Source organism: Cupressus sempervirens, chromosome 6 (assembly GCF_028749045.1).
Source record: "Cupressus sempervirens isolate cs-2001-9-10 chromosome 6, ASM2874904v1, whole genome shotgun sequence".
Taxonomy (NCBI): domain Eukaryota; kingdom Viridiplantae; phylum Streptophyta; class Pinopsida; order Cupressales; family Cupressaceae; genus Cupressus; species Cupressus sempervirens.
In genome coordinates this window covers 463,921,752-463,941,339 of record NC_143123.1, presented here as the reverse complement: position 1 = coordinate 463,941,339, position 19,588 = coordinate 463,921,752, and the positions used below count along the sequence as shown (strand labels likewise).

The following is a 19,588-nucleotide window of genomic DNA, read 5'->3' as shown; positions in this document are numbered from 1 at the left end:
TTTTGTGTGTTGTTTGAATCATTTTTATGACTTTATCATCAGTCTTTTGACAATAGGGTATGTTCCCATACAAAACAATGGCAGTACCCAATCAAATCGATATGGCAGTGAAAATAAACATGAAGGAAACAGAGAAGCAGCCAGAAGTTCACCTGGAAAAGTAAAGATTGCAACTTGTCCTTCCCTTGTGCAAAAGATGAAAAAAAAAAAAGACTGCCACAAAAGATTTTATAGAATTAGCTTGGCATCCAAAAGTGTATAATTCACCATCTATTATGTTTCAGGACTATAATTAAAAAAATGATACACAGGATTGATAATCATCCATCAAATCCAGAAAAAGTTTGCTCCGTAGCTTGTTGATATTAAATAAATCTGGAAGTTGTGTCACATTATTTGAAAACAGGATTATCAAATGGTATCCCCCTCCTTGTAGATATGGAAAAGAAAAATGGCCTAACCTCTCTTACAATTACTCTTCCATCCTCCTTAATAGCTTCTCCATGAAATGGGAAAATATAAGAATAGCCTAGAATTCAGAATAAATAACTCCTGTGTCGGAACTATGTTCAAGGGAAGGAATTTTGTAACAAGTAGCCAATAGCTCTAAAAATTAACAACTGGATGCTACGAATGTTGTCACAGAAGCCTCATTCAGACAATCTCTCAAATCTGAATGTTTCACAGCCTGTCAAGCCCACAAATGGGTGTGCAACGGATAAATCAGAACTTGCACCAGCTGTAGCTATCTCAACTGTCACAAGCTTATTTTTTATTCACAAGATAAAGAAAGTTTTCTGCTTCTGCTTGGTTGTAACTTCCTCAGAATATCAAAATCCCGCATATGACTGAGCTGCATATTTCACTAAGTTCTTGATAAAGCGTAAATTCATTACCCATCGTTCCAGAAAAGACTATCAACAACTCTCACTGTTTCTCTTGTTCTCTTGGAACTACTATCGATAACCAGCACTTTTTACTAGCTCATGCTGTTTATTCTTTGTTTTCTTCATTGGCATTGCCTCGCTATTTTTCCCGGCCGGAGATGAACGTGATGCACCAGTTAGCCATGCTAATGCTTCCATTGCAGCTTCTTGCTCTGCAGACTTTTTCTTGCTATATGGTCTTCCCACAAACTGCATCCCATTAATTTCCACCATTGTTCTAAATTGGTTATCATTCGTATGCTTTGTCTTATAACGAGGTTGACCATATCCTGTTCTTGATGCCAGTGTTTGTAATAAACCTTTGGGATTTTGACTGACACCCAAATCATTATCATTCATGTCATTAGATTTCTTGACTTTGGTTTTTTGGAGTTGGGATTTGTGGACTTCATGACCAAAAACAAACCTCCCTTCACATCTATCTGCAGACAAGAGCTCTTCAACAGCTTGCAATAGATGACCACCAACTTTCTGAATATCCATACTAGGGTTTTGAAGCTGTCAACAAAGAAGTAACTCATCTTATTAACAACAGTAAAAAAAATTATCAAACACCAAACTCAAATATGTTAGATACAGTTCCATCTAATCATGAAAATGCATTTAACACACCTTCTTCTGAATTAGGTCATCAAGCTCATCTTTGAGCTTCAAATAGATCTCTGCTAAGTCGGGTTCCATAAAAAACTCCAAGTATCCATCTAACATCTTCAAATGACCATCCTAAAACACGAGAGAATCATGAATCCAGTCATTAGGTAAGAGTGAAAATAAAAATACCGTCTTACACTTAATCAGTAGGCCATAAATGGATGGTAAGTATTACAAAAGAAACATATAACTCACTACTTCTCCACGGGAAACTGCACCTCCAAAAAGCAATAAGACAGAATCTGAGATTCCTGTTGAATCACGTAGAAATACTGAATTGACTTTAACTTTCTCAAAGAACACCAACCAGGGGTAGGGAATATTTTCCTTTTGACCATTCACTGAATTCTGCAACCAAATGTAAAAATTGCAAAAAAAAAAATATCATGAAAGAAAAAGAATGATTACTCCAACAAATGCAGATGACCCAATCTAATTAAATATACCATGTGCTTCATAATAATGTTATCGTTTTCAAAGAATTATGCGTAATGATCTTGCCAGCTATTGCCAGAGAGAAACTAAAATAGTCTACTCAGAAAAACTTACAGTATAAAGCAAAATTTGACCATCTAGCATAGTCTTCAGAGAAATGCATTTTTTCCTATTCTGCACAAGAAAAAATAGAAATTGCCAATTGTAAGTAGAAATTGAGAATAATGCTTCAAATAAATAGATTATTAAGAGCATAAAATTTTGAGTTCAACCCTGCTTATTTTCCCCTTAAATTTTGAGTTTTAATTTGATTTTTGCTATGTTCCATGGCATGGACAAGGACAGGGACTGGGGATGGGGATGGGGATCAGGGGACAACACTACTTATTCTCTTACAAGTTTTTGAGTTTCAATTTGGTTTTTGTTACCCCATTAGAAAAACTGCAGAGATCTCCTTGTTCATACATCACCAAACTCTAGAGATTGAGACTATTCTGACTAATGATCTAATGCTTTTCTCTAAATCTTTTACTTATGACATTAATAAAAGGTTAGAAGCTCTCTAGTTTTTAGATGGTAATACTCAAGTTTTAACTCTTGGCATTCATGTAATTGCCTTTCAATAGGTCAGGTGGTAGTACTTAAATTTATGAAGCTTTCTATAACTAATGTGTTAAAAGAAAAGTCAAAGTCCCCATGACCATGGATACCAGAAGCTAAATCTCACCACAACAGAAGCGACTCCAGGAAAAAGACCAGCACATATAACTGCTTCCACCAGAGATCGATTATCCTTCAGCTCATTTACGATATCAGCATTACCATCCAACAGATTGGCCTCCTTTAGCAGAAAGTGGAACTGTTTGCGCAGAGAATGTATGGCTTGCATAGTTTGTGCTGACAGAAAATTTCTCCAGCAATAATCATAAACAGATCCATTTATTTGTGCGTTTTTCCAGCCCTCATATGCATGGACAAGGGCCATATGATCACTATTTGCAGAGAACTTTGCTTTTGCTGCATCTGCAAGCTACAGGAAACAATTCAAATGATCAGTATCAAAATCTTTTGAGTTTCTCTCATCTGATGATCCATATTCAGTTGATCTCTAAAATGCCACAAAAGTTTGAAACCAATAACTGAAGTTTAAAAAACAAACTACTTAGTAGTATTCAATTTTGTGTGGTTTCAGGTATGAGCATTCACTGACAAAGACATGCAGCTAACGGATTAAACTGCACCTCAAGATGATTGAGAGTTCAATACACATCTTTTTATCTGGTTCTGAATATTGTCACCATCAACAAGATTGGATTGATTAAAATTCATCCGCGGTACCAAACAGATGCTACCTTGTTGGATCTAATTCTAACAAATATGAAAAAGAAGGCAAGAAAAAGTTGACAACCTGTTAAATTATTCTGACTGATCGGAAATCACTAAAAATGACTTCTACTACTAACAATTGTTGCACCTATAATTTCTCTCAGATCACCTGGATCAAAACCCAAATAAAAATTCAATTTATGGAATCTTATTGTTACAGTCACAATCATAAATCTTCTTTCATCTCATGCTGGTAGAGATGCCATCCTATGTGGTTTTTGGTGTGATATTAACAATTTGGCACTTTGTTTCAACAAAAATATCCAAGTAACAACATTTCAGATACCAGAGCTCCCACCACAAAGATCTCAGAATAGAAAGTACAGCATATGTGCATGTCTAACTCAAGCTCTTCAATGGAAAGCTAAGATATAAAAATATGTCTCTGCATGGCTTAGAACTAATTAGCTGAACCATGAAGAATGCGGATTCAATTGTGAGAAAATTGAAGAAATTACTTTTCCTGGCATCTTTTTTTACTATCTTTGAGAATGTTTTTTCACTGTTTTGAGTGTATATAGGAATAGAAAATATGTGCATGATTACTTGGAATGAAAAAGATATAAAATTCTGGGAGAAATCAGTGAGGGTCTATAAATGCAAGAAATTCATATACTAAAGAAGCATCCATTTGCCTCAGCATGTCACACTCCCCTCTTGCAGACCTCTAACAGTTCCACTCAATGTGAGCTATAGAGTCATCTCCCATGTCTCTACAGTAGGTGGGTGTTTGCAAGAGGTAGGATTTTACTAGCAAATAGAATGACTTGTATGTCAAGGGTTCTTAAGGTTCCATTAGTTATATTTTCCCCTCTTGACTCTGGATATGAGAACCAATGATTATGAGAACAAAAAGGGATTAAGTAGATCTCTACACCCAACATTCAATATTTTCTCTTCATCTCACAAATTCTTCTATGCAATAAGCCAATTTTGGATCATGATAGAAAAAAGCATATATTTTCTTGCTGGCAGCATTTCTCAACTCAGAATTTTGCCTTCTTCTTCAGTTGATGATATCCCGAATACTATGGTAACAAAGCTTTTGATCTCACAAAAAATTGGTGCTATCCTAATCAAGGCTTATAAGGGATCTCTCCTACTAGGCATCAAGGATTCATTCAATATGTGAGTCACATCTTTCATTTACTACCAGAAAAATGTCTGTAAAATTGATAGATAATAGAAAAGGGGTAACTTTTGCAACTATACATTCTAGATTGTTCCAAGAGTATTCTAGATTGTTACAAAAAATACATTATTATTAGGCATGAGCCTACAAAACAACGGTAAATTGTGTCACATAATAATAATTAATCTCAACAGTAATAATAAAATAATAAATCATATAGACTTTGGCCCATTATCTATAAAAAAAATAAAAAAATAAAAAACATTATAATTAAAAACTAATTTAGAAATTTTAAAAATCCAGTTGTAAAATTGAATTGTAATATTGAATTAAAAATAAAAATAGAAGATAATATAGACATTAAATTTTGGTTTAAAAAACAAAACATTAGTATAAAAACAAATGCTAAAAGTATTGATTTGTAGTGTGAGGTCTTCGTTCTTTGACTACTAAAGAATATCCGAATATTGGAGTCACCCAACATAGATGTCTATTTAATGGAATTGCTGAGCTTATCTGTATGAATTTATTGGCAAAGTACTAGTCTGCAATGATTTTTAGGGTTTTATAAAGCTCACCGAATTTCAAACTCCGTGGCAAGAATTTGGGTAAGATGTGTCACAATATCATTGCAGTAGCAAGAAAAATTTTGAGATTCAGCAGAAATTTGTTGGGTACCGTTTCGTGTAAACCCACGGTGATATTGAAGGACCATGTTTAAGTCCCTTGCAAACTGTATACAAATCAAACTCCAGTTTGAAATGGATTAGGACCTAAGGGGTCTAACTGAAGGACCCAATAACGTAGCTTTTAAGCACACAAAGGGAAGGGAAAATGTAAAGGTCAAGAATCAAGATAGTGCTACCACTCCATTTGCTAAGGAAACTAGAATAAATTGTTGACATGGTGACGGAGAAGGTCGTAGAAATAAAGTATGTTAGAAACTGCATCCTTCGAAGTATAAGAACAAGGGAAGGAAGCGATAATTACAATGCATACCTCTATCCATAGAGGGGTACATTTGAATACCAGTAAATATCATAGTAACACGGGGACGCGTCCCCCACCATTTTTGCCCCATGTCCTAGAGACTTCAACGCATTGGGGACTTGGGGACTTTGTCCCCCCCTCCCTAGCGGCGCCACCAAATTCTACCACCTCCACCGAGGATGGGACATACCAATGTTGACTATTTGCAGATTCGACTATTTCTGTTTAATGTTTGATGTTCCAATTCAATGAAATGTTCAAGTATTTACTCTTTTACATCTTGATATCTTATATTGCAATACATATTTTCATAACTAGCATCTTAAGTCCCCCTACTATCCCCTGCCGCCATCCTCTTGTCATCCCCCCATCATCCCCAAATTAAGGCCCCTATGTCCCCTCGTCCTGAAAACATGTCCCACCATTCCGCACTCCCCTCATCCCCCAGGGCAATGTAACTATGGTAAATATCAAGATAAAAAGTCTCAAAGTTAATGTATTTCATATTAAAATTTGAATTTGTAAGTCTTTAATCTCCTTTTAAAATGGTGATGCCCATTGAATCCAAACATCTATGGTTTGGATAGACAATGACATACTGAATTGTGTAGTATCTACTAGAGAACTCAAATTTATTGCCTCACCCTCCACATACAACCTTTTCACCTTGGCCTTCTTTGCTCGTGTTGTGTTTTCACTACCTTTTATCACCTATCCACAATGTAGCTGCCCTTATAATTCTCACTAAACAAATGACATAACAAAACTCAAGTCCCCCCTTGAAATTTTTTTCTTGTTTTTGTTTACGGTGTTTGCAAATCGAAAGAGAGACATTTTAGGATTGAATGGGTCCTTTGCATATGTTTTTAGAACTTAAAGAGTGATCAAATGGAAGGAGGCCCACAATGTAGCCGCCTCTATAATTCTCACTAAACTAATGACATTACAAAACTCGAATCCCCCCTTGAACTTTTTTTCTTGTTTTTGTTTATAGTTGTTGCAAATCGCAAGAGGGACTTTTTAGGATTGAATGGATTCTTTGCATATGGTTTTAGGACATAAAGAGCATTCAAATGGAAAGATAAACTTTAGGATTGAATGGGTCATTTGCATACGTTTTTACGGCTTAAAAGAGTAATCAAACAATTTAGTTAAACCCTCATCACTGCAAAAATTTTATACCTTAAAGAACCCCTATTACCTCTATGGCTTTTTTACTAAGTTGGAGGATCCACTCATACCCACAAGCCCCAAGCCAAGTACGAGTACATTTGTGGGTACCTGTTGGGTGTTCACTGGGTGTGTGTCGAACACTGTGGGTGTGCACGGGTTTGTGTACTTGTATTTATATACCCAAGATCCCAAACTCAAACTCAATTCGTGACTCGGTAATTACTCAACAAAATGGAAAAAAAAAAACCTTGAAATTTAGAGATTTTTGAAGTTTTAAAAGTTGTTTTATAAAGCTTAAGGACACAAGAACATCATAAAATAGAAACTGATTTGATCACATACATAAACTATTAAACATACATCGATCACATAAGTACAAACATAAATTATGGCTGAAGGAAGTAGTGAACTTAAATATATAAAATTTTAAATATTGTCAAATGTATATAAAATTCGTGGCATATGAAATCCATGACATCAAATGTTCAAAACATATGTGAAAACAAAAGATTAGCCTATGGTGTTTGACTCTGGTTCAGCCTCAACCTCAAAGTAGCCTATATCTCTCCCAAAAAGGTGTCTAAGGTAGGTCTTCGATGACAGCCATAGTCTATTCTTTTTGTGTGCCCCTCTAACCAACATCAGCTATATCTAATCATGCACTATCCTTCTCCTCTTCCATGGCTACATCCTCAACCTCACTATCCGCCTAGTCAACCCACACATGGTGCTCATTAGTACAGACAAAATTGGTAGATTCACTGAACCACTCAAATTCTGGAACAATCTCCTCTAGCGTGATCAGGCTGGAATTGTTGTCCAAATTTTGTCTAGTGCTAAAACAAAGGTTGACATGAACAAAGACTAGATCATTCAACATCTCCATGATCAAACTATTGCGCTTTTTCGTGTGAATATGCTATAACATGCTCTAGTTTCACTTACAACCTGAAGCATTACATGGCTAGCGCTTAGCTCAATATGTAGATGGCAATTTCTGAAGGTTAGGGGCTGTAGGCCCAAACATTTGCCACCATCTATCTAAAATAAGGAAAAGAAAAAAAAAATTAGTATTATTCCCAACTTTAAGGCTAGATTATAAAATCAAATTATGCACTTACAATAAATTTCAAATTTCTATCTGCCTTTGATTTTGTGTGAGCAGTTTTACATAGTTGGCTTTAGAAAATAGCCACTGTTGCATTAGCGAATACCTCCATATCATGCAATGTAGTTGTGGTATTAGTAGACATTCGTTGTACCACTAAATATAGCTCTGTAAGAACCTCCCATCCACTTTGAATCAGTGCAAAAATGGAATGTCGGACTGAGGTAATAATTAGCTACATGGATGGGCATGCAAAGCTGGTTATACCATATCCTATTAATTATTTCCCAAATGGGACCATACTTATGCTCGACTCCTCCATATATAGATGTAACGGGATCCTTGGCCCTATCCATGCTTTCATATATGTAGCCCATAGAGGGCTTCTCCCATCAAAACCTCATAGGAGAACAAGGGGCTCTGTAAGCTGCAAATACTGTTAAAAGGATATACTCAAGTCACAAATGTGAAAGAGAATAGGTAAAATTGCAAAGTCACAAACAAAACAAAAATATCCATTTAGAATTATAAAAAATAAAATATTAAATATCAAATTGTAATAAATTTACCTGCACAATCTTTGCAAAAGGGATCCAAAAACCTAGCTCATCAAAAATGCAATCTGCCACATCCAACCTACAGTGGTCATAGCATAGGATAAGCAACTCCACTCCTCACCAACAACATACATCTCAAAGATGCCTTTAATTGCATCATGGATTTTACTGTGATAAATTTTGACGCGAATCTTATGATACCATGAGGAGCCAACTCCCTCTACCCTATGTACTGCCTCATTATGCTAAGATGCATGATTGTAGATCAATTTGCAGATGTTTCTGGCCCTATCGACGCATTGTTCCACCCATTTAAGCTTACCAATATCCTCTAATACGAGGTCAAGGCAATGGGCTACATATGTAGACCAAATCTTTTTAGGACACGTCTCCATCAACACGTACACCACATTGTTTTCCTCCACACATGACTTCCTTAATAACCTCACATAGGTATATGGTATTCTTCACATGTGAGAGAGTATCAATGGACTTCAAAAACATGGTGGGTCATGAAAAACTAAAATAATGATCAATGATCAATCAATAAATCATATATTACAAAATTCAAATATTAATCACTAAATTCAATGCATTTAGGGAAGTCGAATGATCAATCACCTTTGCAGGAGACAAGAAAATTTAGGATTGTCTTATTCCTCATACCGGTCCAACTACCTATCATGATGGTGCAACCCTTTTTGCTCCAAGACACTCATTGGTCCTCTAGCTCAACTTTTATATACTCAACCATTTCTAACAAGAGGCCAATTATTTCATCATCAATGGGGGCTTTAAACCTCACCCCACAAATGGTTACACATCTACCATGCCTTGTCAGTTGGAGACTTGTCACAAATAGATTAAATATGTGGGAGAAAATTATAACAATTCATAATAATTAGACAAAGCAATGTTCACAGTTCAAACGATAAATTTTAAAATTTTAATTTAAAATAGTCAAATTAAAAAGAATTACCTAGCTGCAATAAATGGAATCTTGCAAAAGTACCAAAACTTCCAAATTGATTTTCTTGCTGCATCATGGACCTCCTTGTTCCAACCCATCTCTTAAGCAAGGGTTGTACACAAGGGGTAGTGTGGGGCACAAAATAATTGTCCAGCTTGGATTCTAGAAATCTAGGAATAACTCCTTCAATTGCCTGTTCTTTGTTTCCGTTTGTTGTTCAAACGTTTCCAATAGGACATAATAGAAACAAACTGTCACTAAAGGTACTTTTGTACATGGATTAGTATCATGGCCACATATGTTGACAATATGGTATTTAAATCTATTTCCGACATCATGATTAATTTCTTTACAAAATTTACATTTTGTTTGAGATCTTGGTCTACCAAAATCCTCTTTAGTTATACTTTCAAGTCTTGTCCTTTCAACCTTGTCTCTTAGGCTTAGGAGAAGGCTGAAGATTAGGAGCCATTGGAAAAAAATATTGTTTCCAAAACATGAGGGTGCTACGGTAAGGCAATTTACAAAGAAAATACTATTTGCACATCATATTTATAAAGTATTAAACTAAAAGGAAAAAAATCAGCAATCCCTACATTCATGCATTGTGTTTTATAATTTATTCTTGAAAATTTTTGAAGTTCAAAGAAAGAATTTAGAAAAATCAAAACCTACATTTTTTATGAAATATTTACAAATACATGTTTACAAGCTTTTATAAAAAAAAATACATAGGGTTTGCTATTGTTCTATTTCTCTCGTTGAAGTATGAATTTAAATTTGAATGAAAAACATTCAAATTCAAGATTTGGAAAGTTTACAAAATGAACAACAATATGAAAAATCCATAAACATTCCAAAAAAATCAACAAAATCTAAAAATTTTAATATTTACCTCTTTGAAATGGATTGAGAAGCCTTTGCAACTATTGCTATGGACCCTCTAATGTACTAAATGCAATAACAATGCTGCCCCAATGTGATTTGTGGAAGATTTTTAGCTCTTCCTCCCTACTAGTTGCAAACTTATGGCCTCTTATTTTTCTTCCTCTAATCTTCTCATAACAATGAAATAAGATGCCTTTTAAGGCTAGAAGGAAGAGGAAAGAAAAATCAAGTTATAAGAAATTATGTTTTTTTCTTTTCCTCTTTTCTTTTTGCAACTTGAGCTGCCACCTTCTGAGTCACCTAGCTTGGACTCAATGAGCAGCCATGTGACTCGAGACTCAACAAGTCACGTGTCTAACTTTGGCTGGGTCAACTAGAACCCCAACTCACAGCAAGTTTGGGAACTTTGACATGTACAGACGTACCCATACACACACAAACCCCTAAAACGAATTCGCATACCCACATACCAAGTTTGTGTACCCGCAGCCATTCTCAAACCTTAATCGATAACTTAACCTTTTTATTGAACAGATCACCTTCAACACCACGACCCCCATTTCTATTCTTTTTTTTTTAAACATAGTTGCAAGTGCAAACAAAAAACCAAAAACCAAAAACCAAAAAATAACTTCAAAGGTTTAAAACTTTGGAAGGAACCAGAAAAAAATTCAAAAGAAACAGTAAACTTACCTCAAATGATGTATGACGCTCTCATCTTCTTTGCACTACTATTTTCATTCTTTCTGTTCTTCTAACAAAATGAAAAATAGAAAAATAATGGAGTTCGTGTTTTGGGTGTTAGTGCTTTGTTTTAGGTTAAGGGTAATTGTCCTTATGGGACCCCAACTCTATTTTTTTTCAAAAGTCTTGCATGCATTTCCAACCAATTTGTACAACATTCTGAGTGATCCAATTTAACCGAGGGTTAGGGTCAAACCAGGGAATGTTTGCTATCTATGTCTATGTATATACGCAAAACATTTCTAGGGGGAATAGGGTCAAAAGAATTGGGATGCATCTTTGAGGTGTATAGTCTCATATGCCTCTCCAATGCTTGGAGCATTAGAATCCCCATATTTGGTAAATGTCAAAACTAAAGATACAACAGAGATAATGAATTTGACATAAACCAAAAAAGTATCACTCTTTACTCACTCTCTGGAAGTGTTAAAGATTGAATGCACGGAGAAAATGGAATAAATATTGCATTAAAAATGAACTCTTAAATAGAGTTTATAGATGATAATAATAGCATAGTCTAAAAATAGACTTAAATGAGAAAAACTGAAAAGAAACCCTAAATGACCATTACCTAAGGTTCTAGAAGAATAGACTAAATGTAGAAAGAATTGTAGATACTAAAAATAATCTAATACCCTACCTTAATGGCCATTCTATCAATCTACCCTATAGAAGACAATATAACCAACTGTAGTCAGAAATGGAGATGGCAGCACCCTTCTTTAGAATGATTTACTAGTATGAGAGTAGAGCATACCACAAACTCTTCCATTGACTCTCCCAGAATCGACAAAAATGTTAACCAGAAATCATCACAGAAACACCAAACCAATGTGATAACTGAACTGTCATTCCCTAGAAACAAAGATATATACTGGAAACAACTGCACAACCCTCCAAACTTTGCAGATGAGCATGATGCCCCAAAACAGACTGCAAGATACTATGATTAGACGAGTACAAAGCATTGTTTTCTAGATAAAAAAAGTAAAAAACCCTGAAATAAGATCACATGTGAACTTTGCGTATTATAGAAACCAGAAACAATTTATGAGACAAATTAATGAAAACCCAACATGATATTTGAGGTTAAAAATCAATAAAAAAGCAAACAAATTACTAAAGATATGAAACTCTATTATTTAGAAAAAAGGTAAAACCCAACTGAATTTTTTAAAGGGAAAAATTTATGAAATAGATAATTTTGAAGGAAAAAGAAATATTAAAAATCCTCCAGAACTTTTAAGGGGAAAAATTAATTAACCCGTCAAATTTATTTTTACAGTAATAGAAAACCCTAATGTTGGATATCAGGAAAAATATGAATTTAAGGGTTTACAAAAACCAGAGGCGAACCCAGAAAAAAACTCTTGAATGAATATCCTCTGACAAAAAGCCTCAAAAAAATCATTGAGTTTGCTAAGGCGGTCATGAACCAAAAAAAATGTGTTGACCACTGAACACTGAGAAAAATGGTGACTGGGCAAAAAATGTGGGCCTTGGACGCCAAAAGTGTCCAAAACAAATCATTGACCACTGATTTGAGTGGAAAAACAAATCACTGGCAAAAATGTCGGTGCTGAAAATTGCCAGTGACTTTAAAAATCGCTGAAGAATGCGGACACAAAACAAACCGCAAGCAGATGTGGCCAAGAAATTATGTTTGTGTCAAAGAAGAATAAGAGCCCCTGTTAACATAATGGAAGGTGCCCCCAAAAAATCGCTGCACGAAAAATCTCCAAAATCCACTCTGCAAATAGCAGAGTGTTGACATGGCATTGGATGACATGGCCACAGAAGACGTTAGCAGAAGGGAAAAAATGATAGTTGTAAGAAAATATTGGGTAGACTACCAGGAAAAAAAATTGACCAAAGACTCTACATGGGCCAAAAATGCCATAGGCTTAACTTTTTGAGGTGTAATTTTCCAGTGTTCTTGTTGAATTTATTTTTGTGTGATTTTAAAATTTGGCCTGCAATTATTGACTGTGAAATAGTTAGAAACCCTAGGCACCAACGAAGTCACATTAAACCATAGCCGGGTTTATAATAGACTAAGAAAGCTAAAATATAAATTTTGAAAATTTCACCACAAGATTTCCTACGAAAATTTCATAATCTTGGTCCCTCTCGTGAGTGAGTCATACCTAGACTTGCACCCGCTCTAATGCCATGAAATTTTTAAAGACTAAATGAATGGAGAAAATGGAATAAGTATTGCATTAACAATGAACTCTTAAATAGTGTTTAGAGACGCTATTAATAGTGTAGTCAAAAAATATACTTAATTGAGAAAACCTAAAATAAAAGCCTAAGTGACCACTAGCTAAGGTTTTATAAGAACGAGCTAAATATAGCAAGAACTAAAGATACTAAAAATAATACTTTCCCCACTCTAACCTAGAAACAACATGCCAATTCCACTCTTAATCATGACCACTAGTTGCAAGGACTCTTGTTCAATGCTAATTAAGTGCGAGGCACATTTGATCTAAACAGGTTTAGACAATCCTCCGTGGTGAATGCTCATAATAGTGCACGAATGTGTCGTGATTGCAAATAGAGCATCTGCAGATAAAGAGTTTGCACATCTCTCACATTGAGATCTAGTCGACCTCCCAGGTGTGCTATAGTGCATTGTAGTTGTAACTGTGACTTCATCTAAATCTGCAAAGGTGGAATTTGAGGCTCTTAAGACTAGAAGCCAAAGTTGTGCCCAAGAATTTTCCTCTTTGCCTATTTTATCTATAACTTCTCTCTCACCAATCACATATTTCTCACCACAAAATAGCCAATTTGATCAAACAGAAAGCCCTGCTAATTGTGACTTCATCTAAAGCTGCATAGACAGAATTTGAGGCTCTTAAGATCAGAAGCCAATCTTGTGCCCAGGAGTTTTCTTCTTTGACTATTTCACCTACAACTTCTCCCTCACCAATCACATATTTGGCACCACAAATTAGCCAATTTGATCAAATAGAAAGCCCTGCTACAAATTTAGACAACATTGCCCTTGTTCTCTTTCGTTGGATGGATTGTTCACTACCACTCATCTCTAAACTTAATTTATATAAAAGTAATATAAAGGAATTTAAACAACTAACTCCATGTTAATGAGGCATCTAAGACTTGTTAGCATATGAGCTTTGGATTGTACATATTCTTTAACAGTCTAAGCAATCAGTTATCATATTCATTCATCATCTATTGTACAATGTGATTTCCGTAGCTATTCAGTGTGAATTTATACTACTTTTCTCTTTCACTGCTGGTATAAGAATACTTGTTTAAACAGTATAAGCAATCAATTATCGCTATCCATTCACCATTTATTGTACAAATGTGACTTTCATAGCTATTCGGTGTGAAATTATAATTTTGAATTTCTACTCTCATTGCTGGTATAAGAACACCTGCACCTCCTGTAATGCATTTTTATAACAATCGTCACAAGGGAGTCTTATGAATCTACTTAAACACCAAAACAAACCATGATCAAATGAAAGATCGACCAATGCAAAATTTAACTGGGATTAAATCTAAGCTTCCCATACTCTCAATTACTCATCACGATCAATTTTGAAGACAGTAATCCATTTTCTGGACTGTGGCCAATGCTGATCTCTATGGCCAATTGTGATCAATTGAAAGGGATTGTTATTACATCTAGATGCATGTTTCTTCATTCTATACTCAATATACACATGATTAATCTGTTAAACAATGTTATTGGAACATGTAAAGAGGGAAACTCGCCCATCTTGCAAAAATTACAAACATTAAAAGAAACAGATAATTAACTTGTCCTACTGAAAAAATAGAACTTACTTCCTTTTTGTCATACGGTAGCAAGAAAGGGTCCCTAACACTCAATCCAGCTGCAACTGTAAGGATGGGATCCAAGCAATGGAGAAGTGCACCCATGATAATCATCTTACCCAGCTTAGGCTCCACAGGAAGCATTGATAAGTGGCGTCCTGCAAAATTTTTAATACATGCCATAAGACCACAGTAGATTAAGGGATTCCTAACAAGAAAAATGGTTCGTCTCTGCCCTGACAGACATTTTGAAAACAATCTCAATTGATTGTGTTCATTTATAATGCTTATGGATGTTTGGAATCATTAGAATTTTCAGAATCAATTGTACATACCAAGAATAGTTAAGTTTTCCTTGTCATCAAGAGCTCCAATAGTTTTCAAATATTCGACTGCATTTTGAACCTAGAATAAAGATAAGAAAATAAGATTTACAAGGAACTCAATAACAAATTAGAGATGGAGGAACCAATAAGATGAAGGATGCTCCAAGTCCAACAAAAGAAAGAAAAACATTTTCATGGTCTATACTTTTTGTCTAGTCCAATTTTCTTAGATTTCTTATTTTTTGTTATGCAAAATTTCCACATACCGAAAGCGGCTCTGGTGGCTGTAAAGCTCTTGACAAAAATTCTGTAATGCTTCCAAGCTGCAAGCTTTTAATTTGCAAACAAAGAGATTGTAAAGGTGTTCGCAGAAGCTCAGGTAACTGATAGTCTTCTAAAGCATCATGTACACATCTTGGATAAAGATGATAGGATTCACCTGGCTGAACGCGACCAGCTCGGCCTCTCCTCTATAGATAAGATGAAACTTTTTTTAAACAGACATGACGGATTAAAAAACAAGTTGAAAAGCATGAATAACAAAATAAATGATTTGTAGTCAGATGAGAAAAACACATCTGAAACAGTAATTCCTTTTTGTTGTCAATAAAACCTTTCTAAGTGTGTAGTTAATATACATTTTCATTTTAGATTTTTTACATTCAAACACAAATGAATAACATTTTAGTTTTGGATTTTCTAAAATAAAAAGAAATCGAAGCAGTTAAAAATACTAATGTTAAAATCTAGGTTACCGGGTATGCCAGTTTTATGGTATATGGTTCATGGTTTTACGATTGATAAGCTGTCAGAAAGAAGAAATCACAAAAACATTGCAGAGTAATGGGTAAAAAGGGAAATCTTTAAGTTTCATCTTTATTTGCCTCATTAAATTGCTGAATTTGTTGACCCGCTACTTGCAAACAATTTCTGGTGTCAATACGTGCCCTAATCTAGAAAAAGAAGGTTGCATGGGTACTTGTCCCCACACCCATGGTACTCGTACCCATGTACCCAGGTACCAGGTACACATTTCCAAAGTACCAGGTACTCAGTGCAGAGCATCATAGCTAAGGACCTTGATTAAGATTTCTGAAAAAAAAATCGGTTTTTTGTTTGCATATCAGCTTCTTGTTTATCAAGCTTAATTCAATACCTAATCAGTTAGAAACTTTGATACAATATTGATTAACAATAAACTTTATCACTGTTCAAGTCAGAAGTTTATCATTTGCAATATGTCATTGTCATATGATTTATGATCTTGTTCATGTTTAAAGTCTACCTTCTCTGTTATGCATCTAAACATTTATCATATATTACTATTACAAACATATAGCAAATCTGAAACTGAAAACAGTATATTAAATTTGCAAACTTTATCATTGTTCTTGTTTTAAAAAACTGCTTTCATGACTCATAATTTCAGATTTTCTATAAATATAAAAGTATTATTAAAAATAAAGTTTGACATTCCCACGTACCCCTGTCCCCTATTATGAAAAATAGCTGTACCCATATCCGTACCCGTACCCGTACCCTAAGTACCCCAAGTACTCCCATCCCCATGCAATCTTGTTTTAAAACAGTGATGAGAAATTGTGGAAGCAAAACATTGGATTCAAAATCTTCTAGCGTGTCCAGCATAGGGGATCCACAGTGGCCATTGATGAACTGCCTGATGCTTCTATTTGAATGTAGAAGTCTAGGAACAACTTCCTCAGCTACTAACGTTGCCGCCCACGTAAGAACACATGCACAAAAAGCAGTGCGGCTTCATTGCACGCCTTCCTCAATAAACCTGTCACACTATCATTTTGATTATGTATTATCATAATTATATTATATTATATTTTATATATATATATATATATATATAAAATTTTATATTACAATAAAAAATTAATATTAACTATAATTGATATTTTACAGTAGTGTAATAAAACAATAATTATTATATTATATAATTATAAGAATGAAATGATATAATATTAAATTAAATATAGTAATATATTATAATTATATTAAATATATGATCTAAATATAATAAAATAATAACTATATATATACATATTTTTGTACTGATGAACCCAGACAAATCCGAACCCCATTTCAAAATGTCATACCGGCAAACTGGTTCTTTGAACCCATATCTGAACCCTAATCAAAGTCACAGAATAAGGTATATTGGGTGGTATTTAATATTTTGCTAGTTAGCAGAAAACATAGAAGCTAAGCCCTTTGTCAAAACAGACTTCAGAAATAACATGCAGCTTTTATCCACATCAATTAATTCAGATTTTAATTTCCATGATAAAACGGATGGTTTTATGCAAATGAACTTGCTGTTGAAAAACAGTAAAGTTAAACCTCCTCCAAGAAAAGCACCAAAATGTTAAATCCGTCTAGTATTTTCTTGCATAGACACTTACACTAGCAAATATAATATGGTGTCCTTCTAACAGGAAAGACTTAGTTTAGTTAAAGGACACTCTTTAATGATCATCCATGTCAAGAGAGAAGATAAACTTATCAATGGAAGAGACACAATATTTTTCACTGGAAATGGCCTGAATTGCTGAGGACTTTGAACAACGATACCAATCAGCTTAAAAATAAATGGACAGTTAAGAGAAATCAAAGTTACGGCAAGACCTTGAATGTGGGACGGAACAACATTAGATTATTGGAATATGTAATGTCCCTTTCCGCATAGCCTATTTGATTCATGTAGGTTATTGCAGCAAACAAAAGGGAATTAATTAAATAATTATTTAATATTATCCCTCAAATGTTTAATAAAAGTGTAATATTATTTAATTAATTTAATAAGTGTTTAAAGTGACTTTAATGGTTATTTAAGAGAAATTTTAATAGTCATTTCATTACTTTCCTATGCTTAAGTTTAAATTAAAAAGAGCCTGAAAATGAAATTTGTTCTAAAGCTTCTCCAAAAGGTTATAAAAGAACAGTGAGGGGTTCATTTGGCATATGCTTGGTTAATTCCTCATATTGATTTGAAGAGCTCCTCAGAGCTTGTAATCCTAGGACAAAAAAATCTAAGGGATATTGGTTTCGATAGTGAGACTACCTACTTTAACCAGTGCTGGATATATCATTTAAGTATTTCACAATGCATTAATAGTTGAGTCATGATTTGTGTGGTCTCTTTCATAGACAAATTTGCGAAGTTTTTGGTTATATTGCAAAACACTTTGGTTATGGCTTGCCTAGAGCTATCTAGCTGGAGATCAAAATTATATGATATTATAGCATTTTGTCATGGTGGTTTGAATATCTCGGTCACTTCATCTCTTTGACTGGCATGGCATGCTTGTTAGGCACAGCTCCTATTCTTCTTGCATGAGTCCTTCTATTGGATGTGGGATTCTCTAATCTTGGCGAAATTTTTGCTAATCACAAGACTTATCAACTAAGCATGAGCCTCATGACTTGAGTGAATTGGTTATTTGAGAACATCTTGCCAGGTTGTGAGGATTAATATTGGATTTTATGCTGGATGCTATATTTCTTCCTATGGTGTCAAGCTCCCAATTTGGGAGTGAAACTTCCCCTTGTATGTCAGCATCATTCTTTGGATAAAACTTCACATTCTTGATGTGAAACCTTACATTCATCTCTTTAACTTGCATGGCCTGCTTGTTAGGCACAGCTCCTATTCTTCTTGCGTGAGCCCTTCTATTGGATGTGGGATTCTCTAATCTTGGCGAGATATTTGCTAAGCACAAGACTTATCAACTTAGCATGAGTCTCATCACTTGAGTGAGTTGGTTATTTGAGAATATCTTGCCGGGTTGTGAGGATTAATGATGGATTTTATGCTGGATGCTATATTTCTTCCTATGGTGTGAAGCTCCTAATTTGGGAGAGAAACTTTTCCTTGAATGTTAGCATCATTCTTTGGATAAAACTTCACATTCTTGGTGTGAAACCTTACACAATGGCATGAACTTCAATGGAGTCAACCTCACCATGAATGGAAAAGGTCTTCATGCCACAAGTTCACTTGTAGTGGCACATGCCCATTTCTACGCGTGGTGTTCGTGTTTTCCTTTAGATATTGTGGTCTGCTACAATACTACGTACTTGAGATTATACCAGTTTCAGACAGAGTTTGAAAGTAAAGGTCAGAATTTACATTCATTCCACAAACCTATCCTAATCTGATATTGACTGAATTCTGTTTATTTCATGATAATAGTGCTATTTTCTATGTTCTTATATGTTAAACACAAATATCAAACTACATACAAGTCTTTGCAAACAATTAAACATTAAATCTGAGAAACTTAAGAGCAGTTAAGTAAGAATTTTAAAAATATTCGAAGGATACTTTACAGAAATACATTAGAATGGATGCTCATTTTGAGTTTGTCAAGTTTGGGGCCAAAATACTATGCTGTTCTTGCAGGTTCCCATATTCAAAGGAGGACATTCGAAG

At 34.6% G+C, this 19,588-nt stretch overlaps 1 protein-coding gene across 1 annotated transcript in view; it reads right to left on the bottom strand.

The window, feature by feature from the left end:
• Positions 1–214: 214 nt before the first annotated feature.
• LOC149553068 (DExH-box ATP-dependent RNA helicase DExH3-like) overlaps positions 215–19,588 on the bottom strand; it is a 141,762-nt gene continuing 122,388 nt past the window's right edge. Inside the window, exons 12-19 of the mRNA XM_089788576.1 lie at positions 15,393–15,596; positions 15,136–15,205; positions 14,810–14,958; positions 2,761–3,063; positions 2,148–2,207; positions 1,794–1,946; positions 1,560–1,670; positions 215–1,445 (exon numbers count right to left, since the gene is read on the bottom strand). Of these exons, the coding sequence (XP_089644702.1) occupies positions 957–1,445; positions 1,560–1,670; positions 1,794–1,946; positions 2,148–2,207; positions 2,761–3,063; positions 14,810–14,958; positions 15,136–15,205; positions 15,393–15,596 (1,539 nt within the window). The 3' untranslated portion in view covers positions 215–956. The remainder of the gene's footprint in view (positions 1,446–1,559; positions 1,671–1,793; positions 1,947–2,147; positions 2,208–2,760; positions 3,064–14,809; positions 14,959–15,135; positions 15,206–15,392; positions 15,597–19,588) is intronic.